General features: G+C 51.3%; 1 protein-coding gene across 6 annotated transcripts in view; it reads right to left on the bottom strand.

Moving 5' to 3' along the window:
• Positions 1-1,321: 1,321 nt before the first annotated feature.
• The window catches only part of UPP1 (uridine phosphorylase 1), a 30,689-nt gene continuing 16,448 nt past the window's right edge, over positions 1,322-15,562 (bottom strand). For 5 of the 6 annotated variants that reach the window (XM_047695290.1, XM_047695295.1, XM_047695291.1 and 2 more), the window contains 7 exons: positions 11,519-11,583; positions 7,534-7,651; positions 4,870-5,028; positions 4,393-4,507; positions 2,448-2,657; positions 2,102-2,248; positions 1,322-1,619 (listed from right to left, as the gene is read on the bottom strand). In XM_047695290.1, coding sequence (XP_047551246.1) covers positions 1,471-1,619; positions 2,102-2,248; positions 2,448-2,657; positions 4,393-4,507; positions 4,870-5,028; positions 7,534-7,651; positions 11,519-11,562 — 942 coding nt within the window. In that variant the 5' untranslated portion in view covers positions 11,563-11,583 and the 3' untranslated portion in view covers positions 1,322-1,470. The remainder of the gene's footprint in view (positions 1,620-2,101; positions 2,249-2,447; positions 2,658-4,392; positions 4,508-4,869; positions 5,029-7,533; positions 7,652-11,518; positions 11,584-15,562) is intronic. The other variant, XM_047695296.1, reaches the window with a different exon arrangement.

Below are 15,562 nucleotides of genomic sequence, written 5' to 3'. Positions count from 1 at the left end.
GGTTGTCCTCAGTTTACCAATGAAATGTCCGCTCCTCCAAGGCGGAGTGCTCGGGGCATCCATGGGCTGGAATGGCAGTAGCTTCCGTGGAGGGTCTGGCGGATTTGTTGAACCGACGTCCGGTGGCACCTGGACAAGGCCACACCAGCTGTGGACTGCAAGGACCTGTGCTGCCCATGGGAGTCCGTGCACTCCGAACCTTGAGTATTTACAACAGAACCGAAAACCAGAAATTCACAACATTGAGGGGCTCCTGGGTGGCTCAGTGGGTTAAGCCTCTGCCTTTGGCTCAGGTCATGATCTCCGGGTCCTGGGATCGAGTCCCGTGTGGTGTCAGGCTCCCTGCTCAGTGGGGAGCCTGCTTTTCCCTCTCCCTCTGCCTCTCTCTCAAATAAATAAATCTCTCTTAAAAAAAAAAAAAAAGATTAGCCACATTGATTCAAAAGTGTGGAGAAGTCACCTAGGACAAACAGAAGCCAGGGATGTCCGAAGACCCAAGCATCCCTGGGATGGGGGTGAGGCTGGGATACTCCAGAAGTGGTGCTGCCACTCACCGGGGACAGGAGAGGACACCCTGGGTCCCCCCACCTGGTACCCTCAGCCTTCCAGTCAGGACCACTCTGTGACCGACTCCAAAAGGAGGCTAAGGAATGCGGAGGCTGTCGCCGACCTTGCAGGAAAGTCTGAACCCAACGCACTGGCGAGGACATGCAGAGCAAGGGGTCTTAGAGCAGGACGTGTCCTTCCCATCCTCAGGGACTTGAACCCAGACCCGTCTCGCCAGCAGTGTGGAAACAGACAGGGCATCGTCACCGTGTGATGACGCAGGCACAGGATATTCCAGAAAGTCATATGCATAAGGGCATCTGACAACCATGAGGTTTCAAAACTCTGAAAATCTTCTCCAGAACTATTTTAAATATTCAGAGGAACGTCCTTAAACAAAACCCGCCCGGAGCTGATGTGGTCAAAAACAGCCCAAGGAAGCTTTTAGAAAAATCTGTGCTGATAATGCAGGATTCTTCGCCTCTGAAATGCAACCCAGTTCCCACATCCTTGTGTCAAGTGTGCACGAAGATATGCAAAAGGAGATTTCTTTTTTTTTTTTAAGATTTTATTTATTTATTTACAGAGATCACAAGTAGGCAGAGAGACAGACAGAGAGAGAGGGAGGGAAGCAGGCTCCCTGCTGAGCAGAGAGCCCGATGTGGGGCTCGATCCCAGGATCCTGGGATCATGATCTGAGCCGAAGGCAGAAGCTTTAACCCACTGAGCCACCCAGGTGCCTCACAAAAGGAGATTTCAACGGTGATTTCTTTTCAAGTTTATTTATTTAAGTAACATCTATGCCCAATGCGGGGCTCAAACTCGGGACCCGCAGCTCTCACATGTCCCCGGCTCTCAGGACTGAGCCAGCCCGGTGCCTGACGGTGACTGTCTGCGGCCACGACGACCTGCACCTTCCAAGCCTCAGGGGCTCTGGGCAGCGGCCAGGCGCTTCTTGATGAAGTGGCTCACCAGGCGCTGTGGCCGCTCCTGGTACTCGACCAGCACCTCGTGGGGGCTGCTGATCTGGTCGCCCTCCAGGCGGTCGAGCAGAGTGACACACACCACGGCCACTGCAGAAGCAAACCCCACGTCACGGCCGAGCACCGGCTTCCTCACCTCATTCCCCAGGGGAGACGAGGTGTCGCTCGGCCATCCCGCAGGTGTGCCCTGCGGTCCCCCTCGATGCCTCCCAGCCGCCACCTCCTAAAGCAGCTTGCGAACAAGGCCGTCGAAAGCCCGGCGTCTGGGAATTCCGGAAGGCTGCGCTGGACGCTGCGGGGGAGCCTGGGAACGTGGGGGCAGACTAACCCCAAGTCAGAAACCTCAGGCGCTCTGAGAGCAGGTTCACGGCCACATCCGCAGCCTCCTGACCGGGGCCCAGGTGGGTCTTTCTCTTGCCTCAAGGAACCTTGCGTTGGGGCAGGGTGGCTGGAAAGCCGGTGCTGCCGGCAGGCGGGGGGGGTGGCGGGTGAGGGGGCGGGAGGAGGAGCTGGATGCGGGCCTGGGGGCTGCGCTGTGCAGGAGGGACCCCGGCGACCGCACGCCGGCCTACCTGGGATGTTACACGCGCCACACACGGCGGCCACGACCGAGGACTCCATCTCGATGTTGCAGACGCCCGCGGCCTGGGCCTCCTTCAAGTACTTCTGCTTGTCCTTCTCCGTGTAGGAGCAGAGAGCACCGTCCAGACGGCCTTGCCCTGAAGACACATGGAGATGCGCCAACGCTGACCCTGGTGTGCTCACCACTGACACGTAGTATGCACCTGCATGCCAGGATGGTGCTACCCACTCCGGACCCCTCCCGGCCCTGCACACTCCTAAGCAGCGCCCTCTAGGCACCGCGGAAACGCAGAAGAGATGGGACCCCCGAGCAGGACGGAGACCCCCCTCCGTCACCTTCATAGAAATCTGAGGTGCACATGGTGTTCCCCAGGACGGTGGGGAACGTGAGCAGTTCCAAAGCGCACTGCATGAGCTCCTGCGCCACCTTCTCGTCCAGACGCGTCCTCCGAACCACCGGCTTCCCCAGCACCATCTGCTCGAACACCGGCTTGAAGGAGGCGTCCACCGCCTGCTGGGTGATGACCACGGAGCCAGGCTTCAGACCTGAAGAGAGAAGCAGGTGTGGTGGGCACACAGGGCAGATGGGGAAGGCACGGCAGAGTGCGCGCAGAAAGGAAAACAGCCCGTCTACACCCCACAACGTGGGACACCCGGTCAGGTTGTAAAAGGAGACCGCTCGGGATGTACTTTCTATATCAAATTCTTGTTTTCTGATGATGGAAGTCACACGTGAGGGCCGCGGAGAATACGGAAGAAAAAAGGGCGAGAATGAGACTGCTGGGGACCCCCGTCCCCGTTACATATTCCTAGTCCTCCAGTCCTTGCTGATTGTAACTGGCACGCCACCACTCAGCTGACCACAGTGCCCTCACCTGGTCCCTGCTTAGTGCTTTTTCATTATTTAAGATTTCAAATAACTACAGAGGTAGAATAGTCCAAGGAAACCCCTGTCCAGGGGCGCATGTGTGGCTCCGTGGTTAAGTGTCTGCCTTGGGTTCAGGTCCTGATCCCAGGGTCCTGGGATTGAATCCCGTGTCAGGCTCCCTGCTCAGCGGGAAGTCTGCTTCTCCCCATCTCTCTGTCCCTCACCCTCCTGCTCCTGTTCTTTCACTCTGCCAAGAAAATAAATAAAATATTTTTTTTAAAAAGGAACCCCTGTGCACCCCAAACCCAGCTCCAGCACCTTCTGACTCCCAGCCCATGCCCTCTCATTCTGATCCCGGCCATACTAGGGTTCTGCTTCCCAAGTTTGCTGGGCATACCTTCCCGGGGCATTTTCACGTTTATAGGGACCTCACTCTACTCCTAGTCTTTGATCCTGTGATACCGTTGTGTGGGATGTGACCGTGAGGCTTTCTGGATACTTACCTGAATGGGAAGTTGGGCTTCTTCAACACGGAGGAAGGAGGGAGGAGGAAGCCGGGGGATCGTTCTGGAGCCCCCATGTTGGCTGTTTCCATGAAGCGTTACAAAGCATGTTGTGCTCCCTGAGTATTTATCTGGACTTTCTCTCCTGTGCTGTTCTGATCCCTGTTCTGGTCAGTGTTCTGCTCCCACCCTGGGGCTGACCCTGCAAAGTGCTTGGCCGCTGGCCCTCCTTCCCCCATAAGCCCTGGGAGTTCTCGCCCCTTCTGCTGTCTGCGTAGCCCTCAAGCTGGGGCATGCGAGCCCCTCCCAGAGGGGACGGGTGACAGGGAGGCTACTGCAGGCTCCTCTCTCGGGCAGCTCCAACCCCAGGGCGGGAATGTCAAAGTCAGAGAGCCCGCAGCTTACTTAAAGCAAAGGTGCCCCACATCCCGTCCTCTGTACCTCTCTCTGTGGCTTTCAGAGACAAAGCAAAGCATGCTCAGAGATCAGCCTGGGGACCCTTAGGCAACTGAAGGACACTTAACTTTGTGTTCCATCTCTCTCTGTGATTTTCCTGTTGGTTTTCTCCTACGGTGGTTCGAATCCTTGCAGGAATAGGGAAGCGCAGAGGACAGGAGAAAGGCAGAGAAGCGGTTAGAAGGGAGCGAGGCAGGCAAACAAGGAGGCTCCGAGCACATCACCCCAGGAGGACGAGGCCCTGCAAGGCAGGCCCAGCAACTTTCCGCGACCTGTTTCTGGGGGTCAGGTTGGGAGAAGCGGCTGGGCGAAAATAACAGAACGAGCTTCTTTTCCTGCTTCCTGATTATGCACCGAGTCCCCAAGCCCGCCCTGCACGGGGCCTCCCGCAGGAGGGTTTCGGGTCCTCGCGTGCGGGATGCTGGCCCCAGGTGGAGGCCCTCGGCACACTTACCGATGCCGCCGGACGTGCCGATGCGGATGACGGTGACGTCGGAGCAGCGGGCGTGGTACAGCAGCTTGATGAGCTCGTGCAGCATGATGGAGGTGGACGGGATGCCGATGCCGTGCTGGAACCGGGAGAGACGCCACATTACGCTGGGGTAGGGGTGCCTCTCGGCCCGTCAAACTGGCAGTCAGAGAAGACGGACTTCCAAATGTGACTTTGGGACATGCCAAAGCCTGCACACAGGTCATACGGTGGTGACGCAGGTCGCCGCCCCGTAAGGCTCAGTGGGGAAGCAACCTCCTGCTCCCGTCACCTGGAACCGAATACCGTCTCCGCACCCCGGAGTGCTCTGAACGGCTGCTCGCCGTGCCCACTCTGACAGAGGACACAGAGGTTGAGGGGACCCGGCCCATGGGTGCAGAGGGCAGGCGTGGGGGCCGGCCGAGCCTGAGGCCCGAGCCCCGCGCCAGGTCAGGTACTCACGCTGACAGACAGCACGGGGCCCACTTTGAACATGGCGTAGCGGTCCGTCCCCTTGCAGATGTTGGGATACTCTGCACCTGGGTGGTCGAGGCCCAGCTCCTTGGCCATGTATTTGGCGAAGGCCTCCATCCGGGTAGGGCTTCCCCCAATACACACAAACTGCGACCAGAAAACAGAGCCCGTTAGTCCGGGCATGGTGCACGTCTTCGAAGCAGGGCTCCCTCCAACGGGGGCCCCCGACTAACGTCAATGTCACCTAGATGTTGCTGGAAAGGAAGGTCCCTGGCCCCAGCCCAGAGCTACCGTGTCTGGGGAGCCCCATGGTGGGTGCTTCTGTGAGTGACTCAGACGCTGGTGATTTCAATGTTCACCCAGTTTGAGAGGTACTGACTGGCTCATGGGATCACGGCTCCATGCACGACCCCCTGTGGAATCCGTCCCACACAATCCAGAAAAACCAGAGACCCTTGCTCTCTCTGGGGAGGTAATTCTGGGTTCCATGCCTGCCCAGTCCCTGTCCATCCTGTGCACAGCTTGGTCGGCATCCTGGAGGGAGCCTAGGTCTGGAATAAAATGACGCGGGCTCCTCACTGCGCGATCAGGACCCCACAGCCCCTCTGCAAAATGGGCTTCTAACCAACACCTCCCCATCCGTCCAAGAGCCAGATGGCCACGGCATAGAAACAGCCAGGAGTTCGGTGGGGGCTGGGGAATGGGGAGCTCTCACATGGGTGGTCGGCTCTAGACACAGAAAACCTTTCTTATGCAAAGCACTACATACAAAAACTTATTTTTCATTGTGTTTTGCCCATGGGGGAAATGTATATAAACCAGTTTCAAGGAGTTTGATGATGAAAGAATGACTCATCTCTAAACATGACAAACAATGCTTCCATAGCCTGGAAAAAATTATAGGTTAAATTATAATACATGGAAAGCAAATAAGACGACAATCACAGCCAAGGAAACCATCAACATGATGACAAAGCTACTGAGTGGGAGACGATGTCTGCCTATGACATGTGCAAGTCACTATCCAAAACGTACAACAGACCTACACAACTCAACAGCAAAATAAACCAAATAATCTGATTTTTAAAAATGACCTGAAAAGACATTTCTCCAAGGAAGACATTCCAATGGGAACAGACACATGAAAAGACACTCCACATGACTTGGAATTGGGGAACTACAAATCAAATCACAGTGAGATGCCACCTCACACCTGTCAGAATGGCCAAAATCAACAACAGATGAAACAGCAGGTGTTGGCGAGGATGGGGAGAAAGGGGAACCCGCGTACTGTTGCTGGGAATGCACACTAGTGCAGCCGCTCTGGAAAACACTATGGAGGATCCTGAAAAAATTAAAAATAGAAATACCATATGATCTAGTAATTCTACTACTGGGCATTTACCCAAGGAAAATGAAAACACTAATCAAGAAGTTATATGCAGGGCTGCCTGGGTGGCTCAGTCGTTAAGCATCTGCCTTCCACTTGGGTCCTGATCTCAGGCTCCTGGGATTGAGTCCTGCCTCAGTGGGAAGCCTGCTTCTCCCTCTGCCCTCTGCCCCTCCCTGCTCACGCTCTCTCTCTCTCCCTCCCCCCACCAAACCGGTGGTTGCCCAAGCATAAAGGGTAGGTGGAAAAGTGAAAGAGATAAGGGGATTAAGAGACATAAATTTTCAGTTGCAAAAGAAGATGAAAAGTACAGTGTAGGGAAGGTACTCAACAGGACGGTGATAACATTGTTTGGTCACAGATGATCACATTATCCTGGTAAGCGCTGAGCACACAACTGCTGAATTGCTATATTGTAGGCCTGAAACTAAGTATATTAATACTTCAATTCGCAGAGTACTACTAGCATAAGTCAGCAGATCAAATCCCTCTTATAAAAGAAGAACACATGGGGAGTTGGCTCATGGTTTGAAATGAACACGGCCACTGCTGGGACAGACCCCAAGGAGCAGCAAGGAATTTCTGAGCCACCAGTCATTTTGATTTTGAATCTAAACACGAGTCCATCTGTACCCGCAGGCATCAGACATTTCAAACCTCCTGGGCCAGGATAAACCAGCCCCGAGGAACTCAGGACTCTGGAAGGGGCAGGGGAAAGGACTAGAAGGATAAGTGTGCACAGCAAATCACAAGCAGACACATGTAATTACTCACTCATGATTCCTTGCTCCTCTACAGAATGTTCTGTGTCCCCTTTTCCCTCTTCTCTCAGTGGAGCATTAGGAAATGTATTGTGTGTGGTTTCCATTATACACTGAGCTTGTAAGAGATTACTTAGGGACCAATATGCAGAACTTCTAAGTCTTCTTTCACCCATTAGTTTACATATTTTAAAAGTAACAATTTGTAAAAATCTGGTGAAGATAAAACTTTTTTTTATGCATGTGAATGAAAACATTTAAATTTAAAAAAAAAACTTTTTTTTTTTTTTTTAAGATTTTATTTTTACGTTATCTCCACATCCAACCTGGGGCTTGAACTCGAACTCATGACCCCGAGATCAAGAGTTGGCAAGCCAGCCAAGGGACCCCCTGGTGAAGGTATCACTTGATGATCCAGTCCTCTGTCGCCAAGTCCACCCATGCAATGCACGAGGAGGCTGACCTTAAGGCAAACCCCAAGTTCAAAGCCTTGCTTTTTACCTTCACATCTCCGAACATCATGGGGAAGTCGTGTGTGCTGGTGCTGAGACTGAAATGGTAGAGGACGTCTTCTTTCATTGCTGCTACATTTGGGTTGGTGGGTTGTACGAGGTGGTCACTATACAAAACAGGAAGGTGAAAGGTTGATGGAGCACCAGCGCCCAGCGGCTGCCGTAACAGAAGTGCCCCGTGTCGGCAAGACGCAGGTAGCATGTAGTGGGGTGAGCTGGGCCACTGTGAACCACAAATGCTCTCCCTTCCCTGTCTCCATTCTGCCCCTCCTCCTTCCCCATATCCCTTCCCTCTCATCCCGGGCCCCTGCTTGGAGGCTCATCAGAAAGAGCTCAAAAGAGCGCAGGAAAGTACAAAGATCAAGACGCTAAATCACCCCAGAGAAAGAGTTCAGCCAGTTGCTACCCAACCCCAGTTCATTCAACACAGGACCCTGGCTTTATTTTGAAAATAATACATTCACATAGGAAATACGGATGGAAATACGGATGGAAAAAGAAGTGCCTCTAGTTGTCCCTCCAGAGATAACCTTTCCTATCTGTACACCTTGTATTTAATTTTTCTTGCCTTATTGCATTAGCCAGTGCTTCTGAGTGATTTCCAGTGGAGCACCTACTTCAGAAAGGAAATGCGAAATGAGATAAGACATCTTTCCATTTTGGTTTTCTTTTCAGTGGTTTTCACCTTCCACTTGAAAAGGTGTGCGACTCCTGTTATTATTTCTACCAGACAGCACACCGCTGGCCTAGAACAGGGGTCAGCAAACTTTTTTCATAAAATGCCAGATAGTAAATATTTTTAGTTTTGCCGGTCACAGGGGTCTTGTCATGATTCAACCCAGCTGTTGTCACATGAGAGCAAGTGGGATTGTGTTCCAATAAAACTTTATTTGCACAAGCAGGTGTACTGGTCTACACTGCATACCCAGCTTGCCAACCTTACACACACCTCCTTTGACATCTACACCTGCCTGACTCCCATGGGCAGCAGTGCTCCCCCAAACCCTCGTCCGCCGGGCCCCAGGGGTGCTGGGACATGCATGGATCCCTGAGTCAGGGTCCTCCGGACCTTCTCGTTCTTCTTTCTGAGCCTGACTTTCTGTCCAGAACCCACAGATCTGTCCCCTCCTTGATCTAACTCTGAACAAAAAGAAAGAAAAGATACAAGAGAAGCAGCTTGCAGTGGTCTGTGACTTGGAAGCAAGGACATGGCAGGCCTCCTCAGCGTGACGTTCCTGTGACTCAGGCCCCCAGGGCGGCAACCACTTCCTTGGCAGGGGGGAGTTGGGGGAGTGTTCAGAAGGTGTGTCTAATATTTCAAAAGCTAACTGGAAACACATATTCCCCAACCAAACAAGTGCTCTGGATAGCCATAATGCCAATTTCTTTCCCTTTCTTTCTTTCTTTCTCTCTTTCTAATTTTTCCCACAGGGGCGACAACGGGGTGATTTCCCTGGAAAGCAAGTCATCTGTAAACTGCTGGCAAGTCAGTCACGAGTCCCCACCCACTCAGAGCACCAGCCCTGCCCCAACCCCTCAAGACCGAGTCTGCTCCGAGGTGCTGGAGATGTGGCAGGGAAAACAGCGGTAAGCTGTAGTCAGAGCAGTGGTATGCATGCCACCCAAATGAGCACTGGTGGCTTCTGGGAGCTAGGGAGCCAGGGAAGGACAGGATCTGGCTTGCTCACCAGCAGCCCGGAGTCGGTCTGGGGTTTGGGGTTTGGGGTCTGGGTGGCTCTCAGCCTCTTCATCCACTCCCATACTCCCGGCAGCTGCAAGGAAAGCTCTGACCTCACACCTTATGTTGTAAGATCCTCTAGTGACAGTATCGCTGACATGGGTGGCTCCTACACCCTTTCCGGATGTCGTGAGCACAGCGGGGACTGAGTGCAGGCTGACGGGAAGAGTCAGAGCTGACAAAACAGGACGTGATTGCGACAACTCTGCCATGTATTTCAACATATTTCAACTTCTTTTCACTCTCTGATTCCAGGTAGAGAAGGGGAAGGAAACAGGCTCTAACTGATAGACAGCAATGGTTTTTAAGCACAGTAACTGGGCATCGTAGTCCAAGGAACCAGAACAGCTTTCAGTGGACTTCTGGAAAGGTTCTAAAATAACACATCAAAGACCTTACTTGGAAACCTGGTTCTCTATTCTAGATACAGTTTCCAGTTACTTTAGCTTGCCTGAGGCTGTCACTGTATTCATTTCACAAACACTCCTGGAACACCTACTTCGGAAAGGAAATGAGAAATGAGTGACAATTGGCGCAGGATGGGGACAGGAGCTCCGGGACTGGAAGAGAGGAGGGCAGGAGTCTGGGGGAGGGAGGGACGCAGGGACCCACACGGGGCCCTGCGCTGGGCACAAGGAGGACAGAGCAGTACCCGGGGGGGGGGGGGGGGCAGGAGGTGCTGACCTCACTGCAGACACAATGTTACTAATTCCGGGCCAGCAAGTACTTCTGCACTGAAAGGTCACGAGCAGCCAGAAGCTGGGAGCTGGCACTATCCCCACCCTAGAGGCTCACTTTCAAGATTAGTATCTTTCCAAAAAGAAAAAAGGAGGGGTGCCTGGGGGCTCAGTCGGTTGAGCGTCTGACTCTTGGTTTCTGCTCTGGTCATGATCTCAGGGTTGGGCAGACGAGCCCTGTGTTAGGCTCCACGTTCAGCACGGAGTCAGCCCAAGATTCTCTCTCTCTCTGCCCCTCCCCCCACTCTTTCTCTCTCTAAAATTAAAATAAAATCTTGAAAAACTTAGACTTTTTCACAAGAGGCTGCACCCCTGAGCTGGCCTTTGAGCTCCCGACACCAAACCTACCTCTCAGCCAGCAGGATGGCAAGAAGCCACAGGTTGGTGATGGCAGTGGTGAGGGAGGGCAGGGCGGTGACCAAGCACAGGGCAGGGCAGGGGGGGTGCAGCTGAGTCCCGTCCATGCCCTTGATGCCTCACACTCCCTTCTCAGCCTCATTTCAACCCCACCCCTCCACCAGTATCCGAGGGGCCCGGAAAGGGGACAGGGAAGTTTGGGTTGCAGTGACTTGGAACGGTTAAAACTTTATCTCTGGGGGCGCCTGGGTGGCTCAGTGGGTTGAGCCGCTGCCTTCGGCTCAAGTCATGATCTCGGGGTCCTGGGATCGAGTCCCGCCTCGGGCTCTCTGCTCAGCGGGGAGCCTGCTTCCCTCTCTCTCTCTCTTTCTGCCTGCCTCTCTGCCTACTTATGAACTCTCTGTCAAATAAATAAATAAAAATCTTTAATAAAAAAATTAAAAAAAATAAATTTTATCTCTGTGGTCCGGTCCACGAGGCAGCCCGAAATGTGAGAATGGCCATTCCAGCCTCCAGGGAAGGATGGAGAAGGATAGGGGTCCGTGCGGGATCTCCACCACGTGAGAGTCCAGGGAGGCCCAAGGAGGACATGGGGAATGCCTGAACATCCTTCCCCAAGAGATGGCCCAGGAGCCCAGCTCCAGGGTTCCCCGAGGGCCACACACAACCCCAGGGTTGTCGAAGAGGAAGCCAACAGGGCCGGCCGATCCCCTGCGGTACAGGTGGGGGACATGGGGGGTGGGGAGCGAGGAAACCAAAATCCCACTGGATTCAAAGCCCATGTAGGAATCATGATGAAGGCAGGAATTCTCCCGTGGCCCACCTCGCACAAATACCACAGATACACCTGTGAGCGGGGCCACAGCACCCCGGGACGGAGTTCTGGAAAACCACGAAGAAAGAATTTAAGATTCAGAACCCCGACAGAGCTGGGAGACAGCAGGGCTGTGCTGCACAAGAGAGGCCTGTCCGGCTGAGACCTCGCGGCGTCGGGGCCTCCGGACCTCTCCTGCTGGGTCCCAGTCTCCGTCTGGAGAATCAAACATGTAACTGTATGGTTCCCCCCAGGGAAAACGTGTGTCACCAAGTAATCACAATAACCTCCGAAATGCGACCTGGCCCACTGCAGGCTACAGCCTCACCTGTGATTGTCGCCTTTCTTTGTCTGGGACCCCGAGGAAGCCATTGTCTCAATGGAGGCAGGAGCCTAAGAGAAAACAACACAGAGTACTATTTCAGAATACACCCAGGCACATACAAAATCTCACCACTTTCTTTGGCAAAACTCTACTGGAATGGGGCAGCGTTGAACTGAAAGTAGGAATGCATCTTCAGGATCTGGGAGAGACTTTTCCTTTTATTTGTTAAAGATTTTATTTATATATGTAAGAGAGAGAGCGTGAGCAGTGGGGAGAGGCAGAGGGACAAGCAGGCTCCCCACTGAGCAGGGAGCCCGATGTGGGACTCGATCCCAGGACCCCGGGATGGTGACCTGAGCCCAAGGCAGACACTTCACCGACTGAGCCCCCCAGGTGCCCCGCAGGTGGTCACTGACCATTTTTAGCAAATTCTGAAACCCAGAGAAAATGAGAAGCCGCAACACTTCCAACCCCCAGCTTACTCTGATGGGCTTCAGTCCCTAACAGCCTCCCAACGGACCCCTTTTCTCCTTACAAATTGTGCCTCTCCTTGGTTTCCACGGCTGCTGTGTCCTGAATTAGAATTCGCATTCATTCCCGAATAAAGCCATTAGCTGCTGGTAAAGAATGTGGCCGCAGCTCTTTCTAGGGTTAATGTGACTTGGTGATCAGAGGTGGGAGCTGGAGGAGACTCGGGGGCTGGTGAGCAGACAGGTCCTTGAGCCACGGGGCTGCTGGGCCCCCTGTTTTCTCACCAACGCTGGGGTTGGGGACAAGTGTTCTGCATTTGGAGCTCCATGCTTTGTGCTCAAGCCCTTTAGGCTCTGTTCCAGATTTACCAAGGCCTTGGCATTTTTCTTTCTTTTGTTTTTTGTTTTGTTTTGTTTTGTTTTTTTTAAGCAGGTCTGAGAACATTCATTTGGCCTACAGTCTGATTCGGACGGTGTCTGATGGAAGCACATTGACCTTGGGTCTGAGTTCTGTTTGGGATTGGGCCGCCCTTCCAGAAACGGTGCGGCTGTTGCTTCTGGAACAAGGCTGTTCCTGAAAAGCCTCAAAGAAATGGGATCCCAGTCATCAAAATGCTTTGAGGGGGCCCCCCTTCCCCCCACCACTGGAACTGCGGCCAGCATTAGGTTTAGAAATGATGGTCCCTCAGCACACAGGTTTATAAAAAAACAGACTGACTTAACCAGTAGTAATTCAGACTCCCAATGGCCATCATGGGGAACTTCCCATCTCCCCAAAGTTAATTTTCTCAAAGCTGAATTGGACAACCTCGGTCCTAAAATTGACAAAATGAAACAAGATTCCTTCTACAATTGGTACTTTGAAGCTTCCAAGCGCTATCAGAATCCAGAATTGCCTCTCTCTAAAATACAGTTTGTAAACTAAATGAGGTAAACAATTAAAAAGGGGAAAAGGGGGACGCCTGGGTAGCTGGGTTAGTTGAGGGACTGACTCTTGATTTCGGCTCAGGTCATGATCTCAGGGTCATGAGATCGAGCCCCGAGGTCGGGCTCTGCACTCAGCCTGGAAACTGCTTGTCCCTCTGCTCCTGCCTCCAGTCCCTCTCCCTCTCTCTCTCTCAAATAAATCTTAAAATATAAAAAAATAAATAAATAAAAAGGAGAAAGGGGGGGTCTTCTGAGACCTCTTCCCTCCCCCATTTCTCTGTCCACAGAGGCAAGGCTGCCATCTTGCCCTCAGGCCCTGGAGCCTTCTGCCCTATCTTCACCCCTAGCCTTGTCATCCTTCTGTCAAACCCTCTTTTCCTCGGACGCTCCCTCCACTCCCTCCTCTCCTGAACCTATCAAAACCCCTGTTCCTTCGAAGTTAGGTCTTCTGGGGATGTACACATACCCCCCACTTTTCTAAGTTCCCTGGACTAAGGCTGAACTTTGAGGTAAAGAGATTCCCTGAAGTGCCCGAGGCCCCCCCCATGGGTTGGCTGAAAAATTTAACAGTGACTCAGCCCGACCCACCAGGTTTCTGGCCTTGGTAGCACGTGGTCCACTGGCTTCTGGCTGAGGGCCAGCCCAAGCATTGGATGAAACCAGCCCAATGGGAACACCCTGAGTGGGATTTTAGACAAACAGAACCTGAATCTTGGCAAGATGCTAGAACATTCGCAGGACGTCAACACCGAGCACTCACAATGGCGTGGTGCAGACCTCAGGCTTGCACACAGACGCCCGATGGACCCGTTCCTGAATGTTACGACCAACTCCAAACTGACTTTAACGAAAATTCTGGTCTTCCTTTTAACTCTGTGTTCATGAGTGGGCTGATGTGGGATCTTTTACTTTTCATTAAAAGGCCCAGGATAGGGGTTGTTGCCACCCTTTTAGTATTTTACTTGCTCCTTCATAAACTCTTATCTGGACAAAATGACAAGGCGGAAAAATTCACAACAAAAAAAAGAACAAGAGGCAGTACCAAAGGCTAGGGACCTAATCAATACAGACATTGGTAATATGTCAGATATAGAGTTCAGAATGACGATTCTCAAGGTTCTAGCCGGGCTTGAAAAAGGCATGGAAGATATTAAAGCAACCCTCTCGGGAGATATAAAAGCCCTTTCTGGAGAAATAAAAGAACTAAAATCTAACCAAGGTGAAATCAAAAAAGCTATTAATGAGGTGCAATCAAAAATGGAGGCTCTCACTGCTAGGATAAATGAGGCAGAAGAAAGAATTAGCAATATAGAAGACCAAATGACACAGAATAAAGAAGCTGAGCAAAAGAGGGACAAACAGCTACTGGACCACGAGGGGAGAATTTGAGAGATAAGTGACACCATAAGATGAAATAACATTAGAATAATTGGGATTCCAGAAGAAGAGGAAACAGAGAGGGGAGCAGAAGGTATATTGGAGAGAATTATTGGAGAGAATTTCCCCAATATGGCAAAGGGAACAAGGATCAAAATCCAGGAGGTTCAGAGAACCCCCCTCAAAATCAATAAGAATAAGTCCACACCCTGTCACCTAATAGTAAAATTTACAAGTCTTAGTGACAAAGAAAAGATCCTGAAAGCAGCCCGGGAAAAGAAGTCTGTAATGTACAATGGTAAAAATATTAGATTGGCAGCAGACTTATCCACAGAGACCTGGCAGGCCAGAAAGAGCTGGCATGATATATTCAGAGTACTAAATGAGAAAAACATGCAGCCAAGAATACTATATCCAGCTAGGCTATCATTGAAAATAGAAGGAGAGATTAAAAGCTTCCAGGACAAACAAAAACTGAAAGAATTTGCAAATACCAAACCAGCTCTACAGGAAATATTGAAAGGGGTCCTCTAAGCAAAGAGAGACCCTAAAAGTAGTAGATCAGAAAGAAACAGAGACAATATACAACAACAGTCACCTTACAGGCAATACAATGGCACTAAATTCATATCTCTCAATACTTACCCTGAATGTTAATGGGCTAAATGCCCCAATCAAAAGACACAGGGTATCAGAATGGATCAAAAAACAAAACCCATCTATATGTTGCCTACAAGAAACTCATCTTAAACCCGAAGACACCTCCAGGTTTAAAGTGAGGGGGTGGAAAAGAATTTACCATGCTAATGGACATCAGAAGAAAGCAGGAGTGGCAATCCTTATATCAGATCAATTAGATTTTAAGCCAAAGACTATAATAAGAGATGAGGAAGGACACTATATCATACTCAAAGGAACTGTCCAACAAGAAGATCTAACAATTTTAAATATCTATGCCCCTAACGTGGGAGCAGCCAACTATATAAAGCAATTAATAACAAAATCAAAGAAACACATCGACAAGAATACAATAATAGTAGGGGATTTTAACACTCCCCTCACTGAAATGGACAGATCATCCAAGCAAAAGATCAACAAGGAAATCAAGGCCTTAAATGACACACTGGACCAGATGGACATCACAGATATATTCAGAACATTTCATCCCAAAGCAACAGAATACACATTCTTCTCTAGTGCACATGGAACATTCTCCAGAATAGATCACATTCTTGGTCCTAAATCAAGTCTCAACCGGTATCAAAAGATTGGG

This window comes from Lutra lutra, chromosome 11 (assembly GCF_902655055.1).
Source record: "Lutra lutra chromosome 11, mLutLut1.2, whole genome shotgun sequence".
Lineage (NCBI taxonomy): Eukaryota > Metazoa > Chordata > Mammalia > Carnivora > Mustelidae > Lutra > Lutra lutra.
The sequence above is the reverse complement of the archived record's forward strand: the minus strand, read 5'-3'. Positions and strand labels throughout refer to the sequence as shown.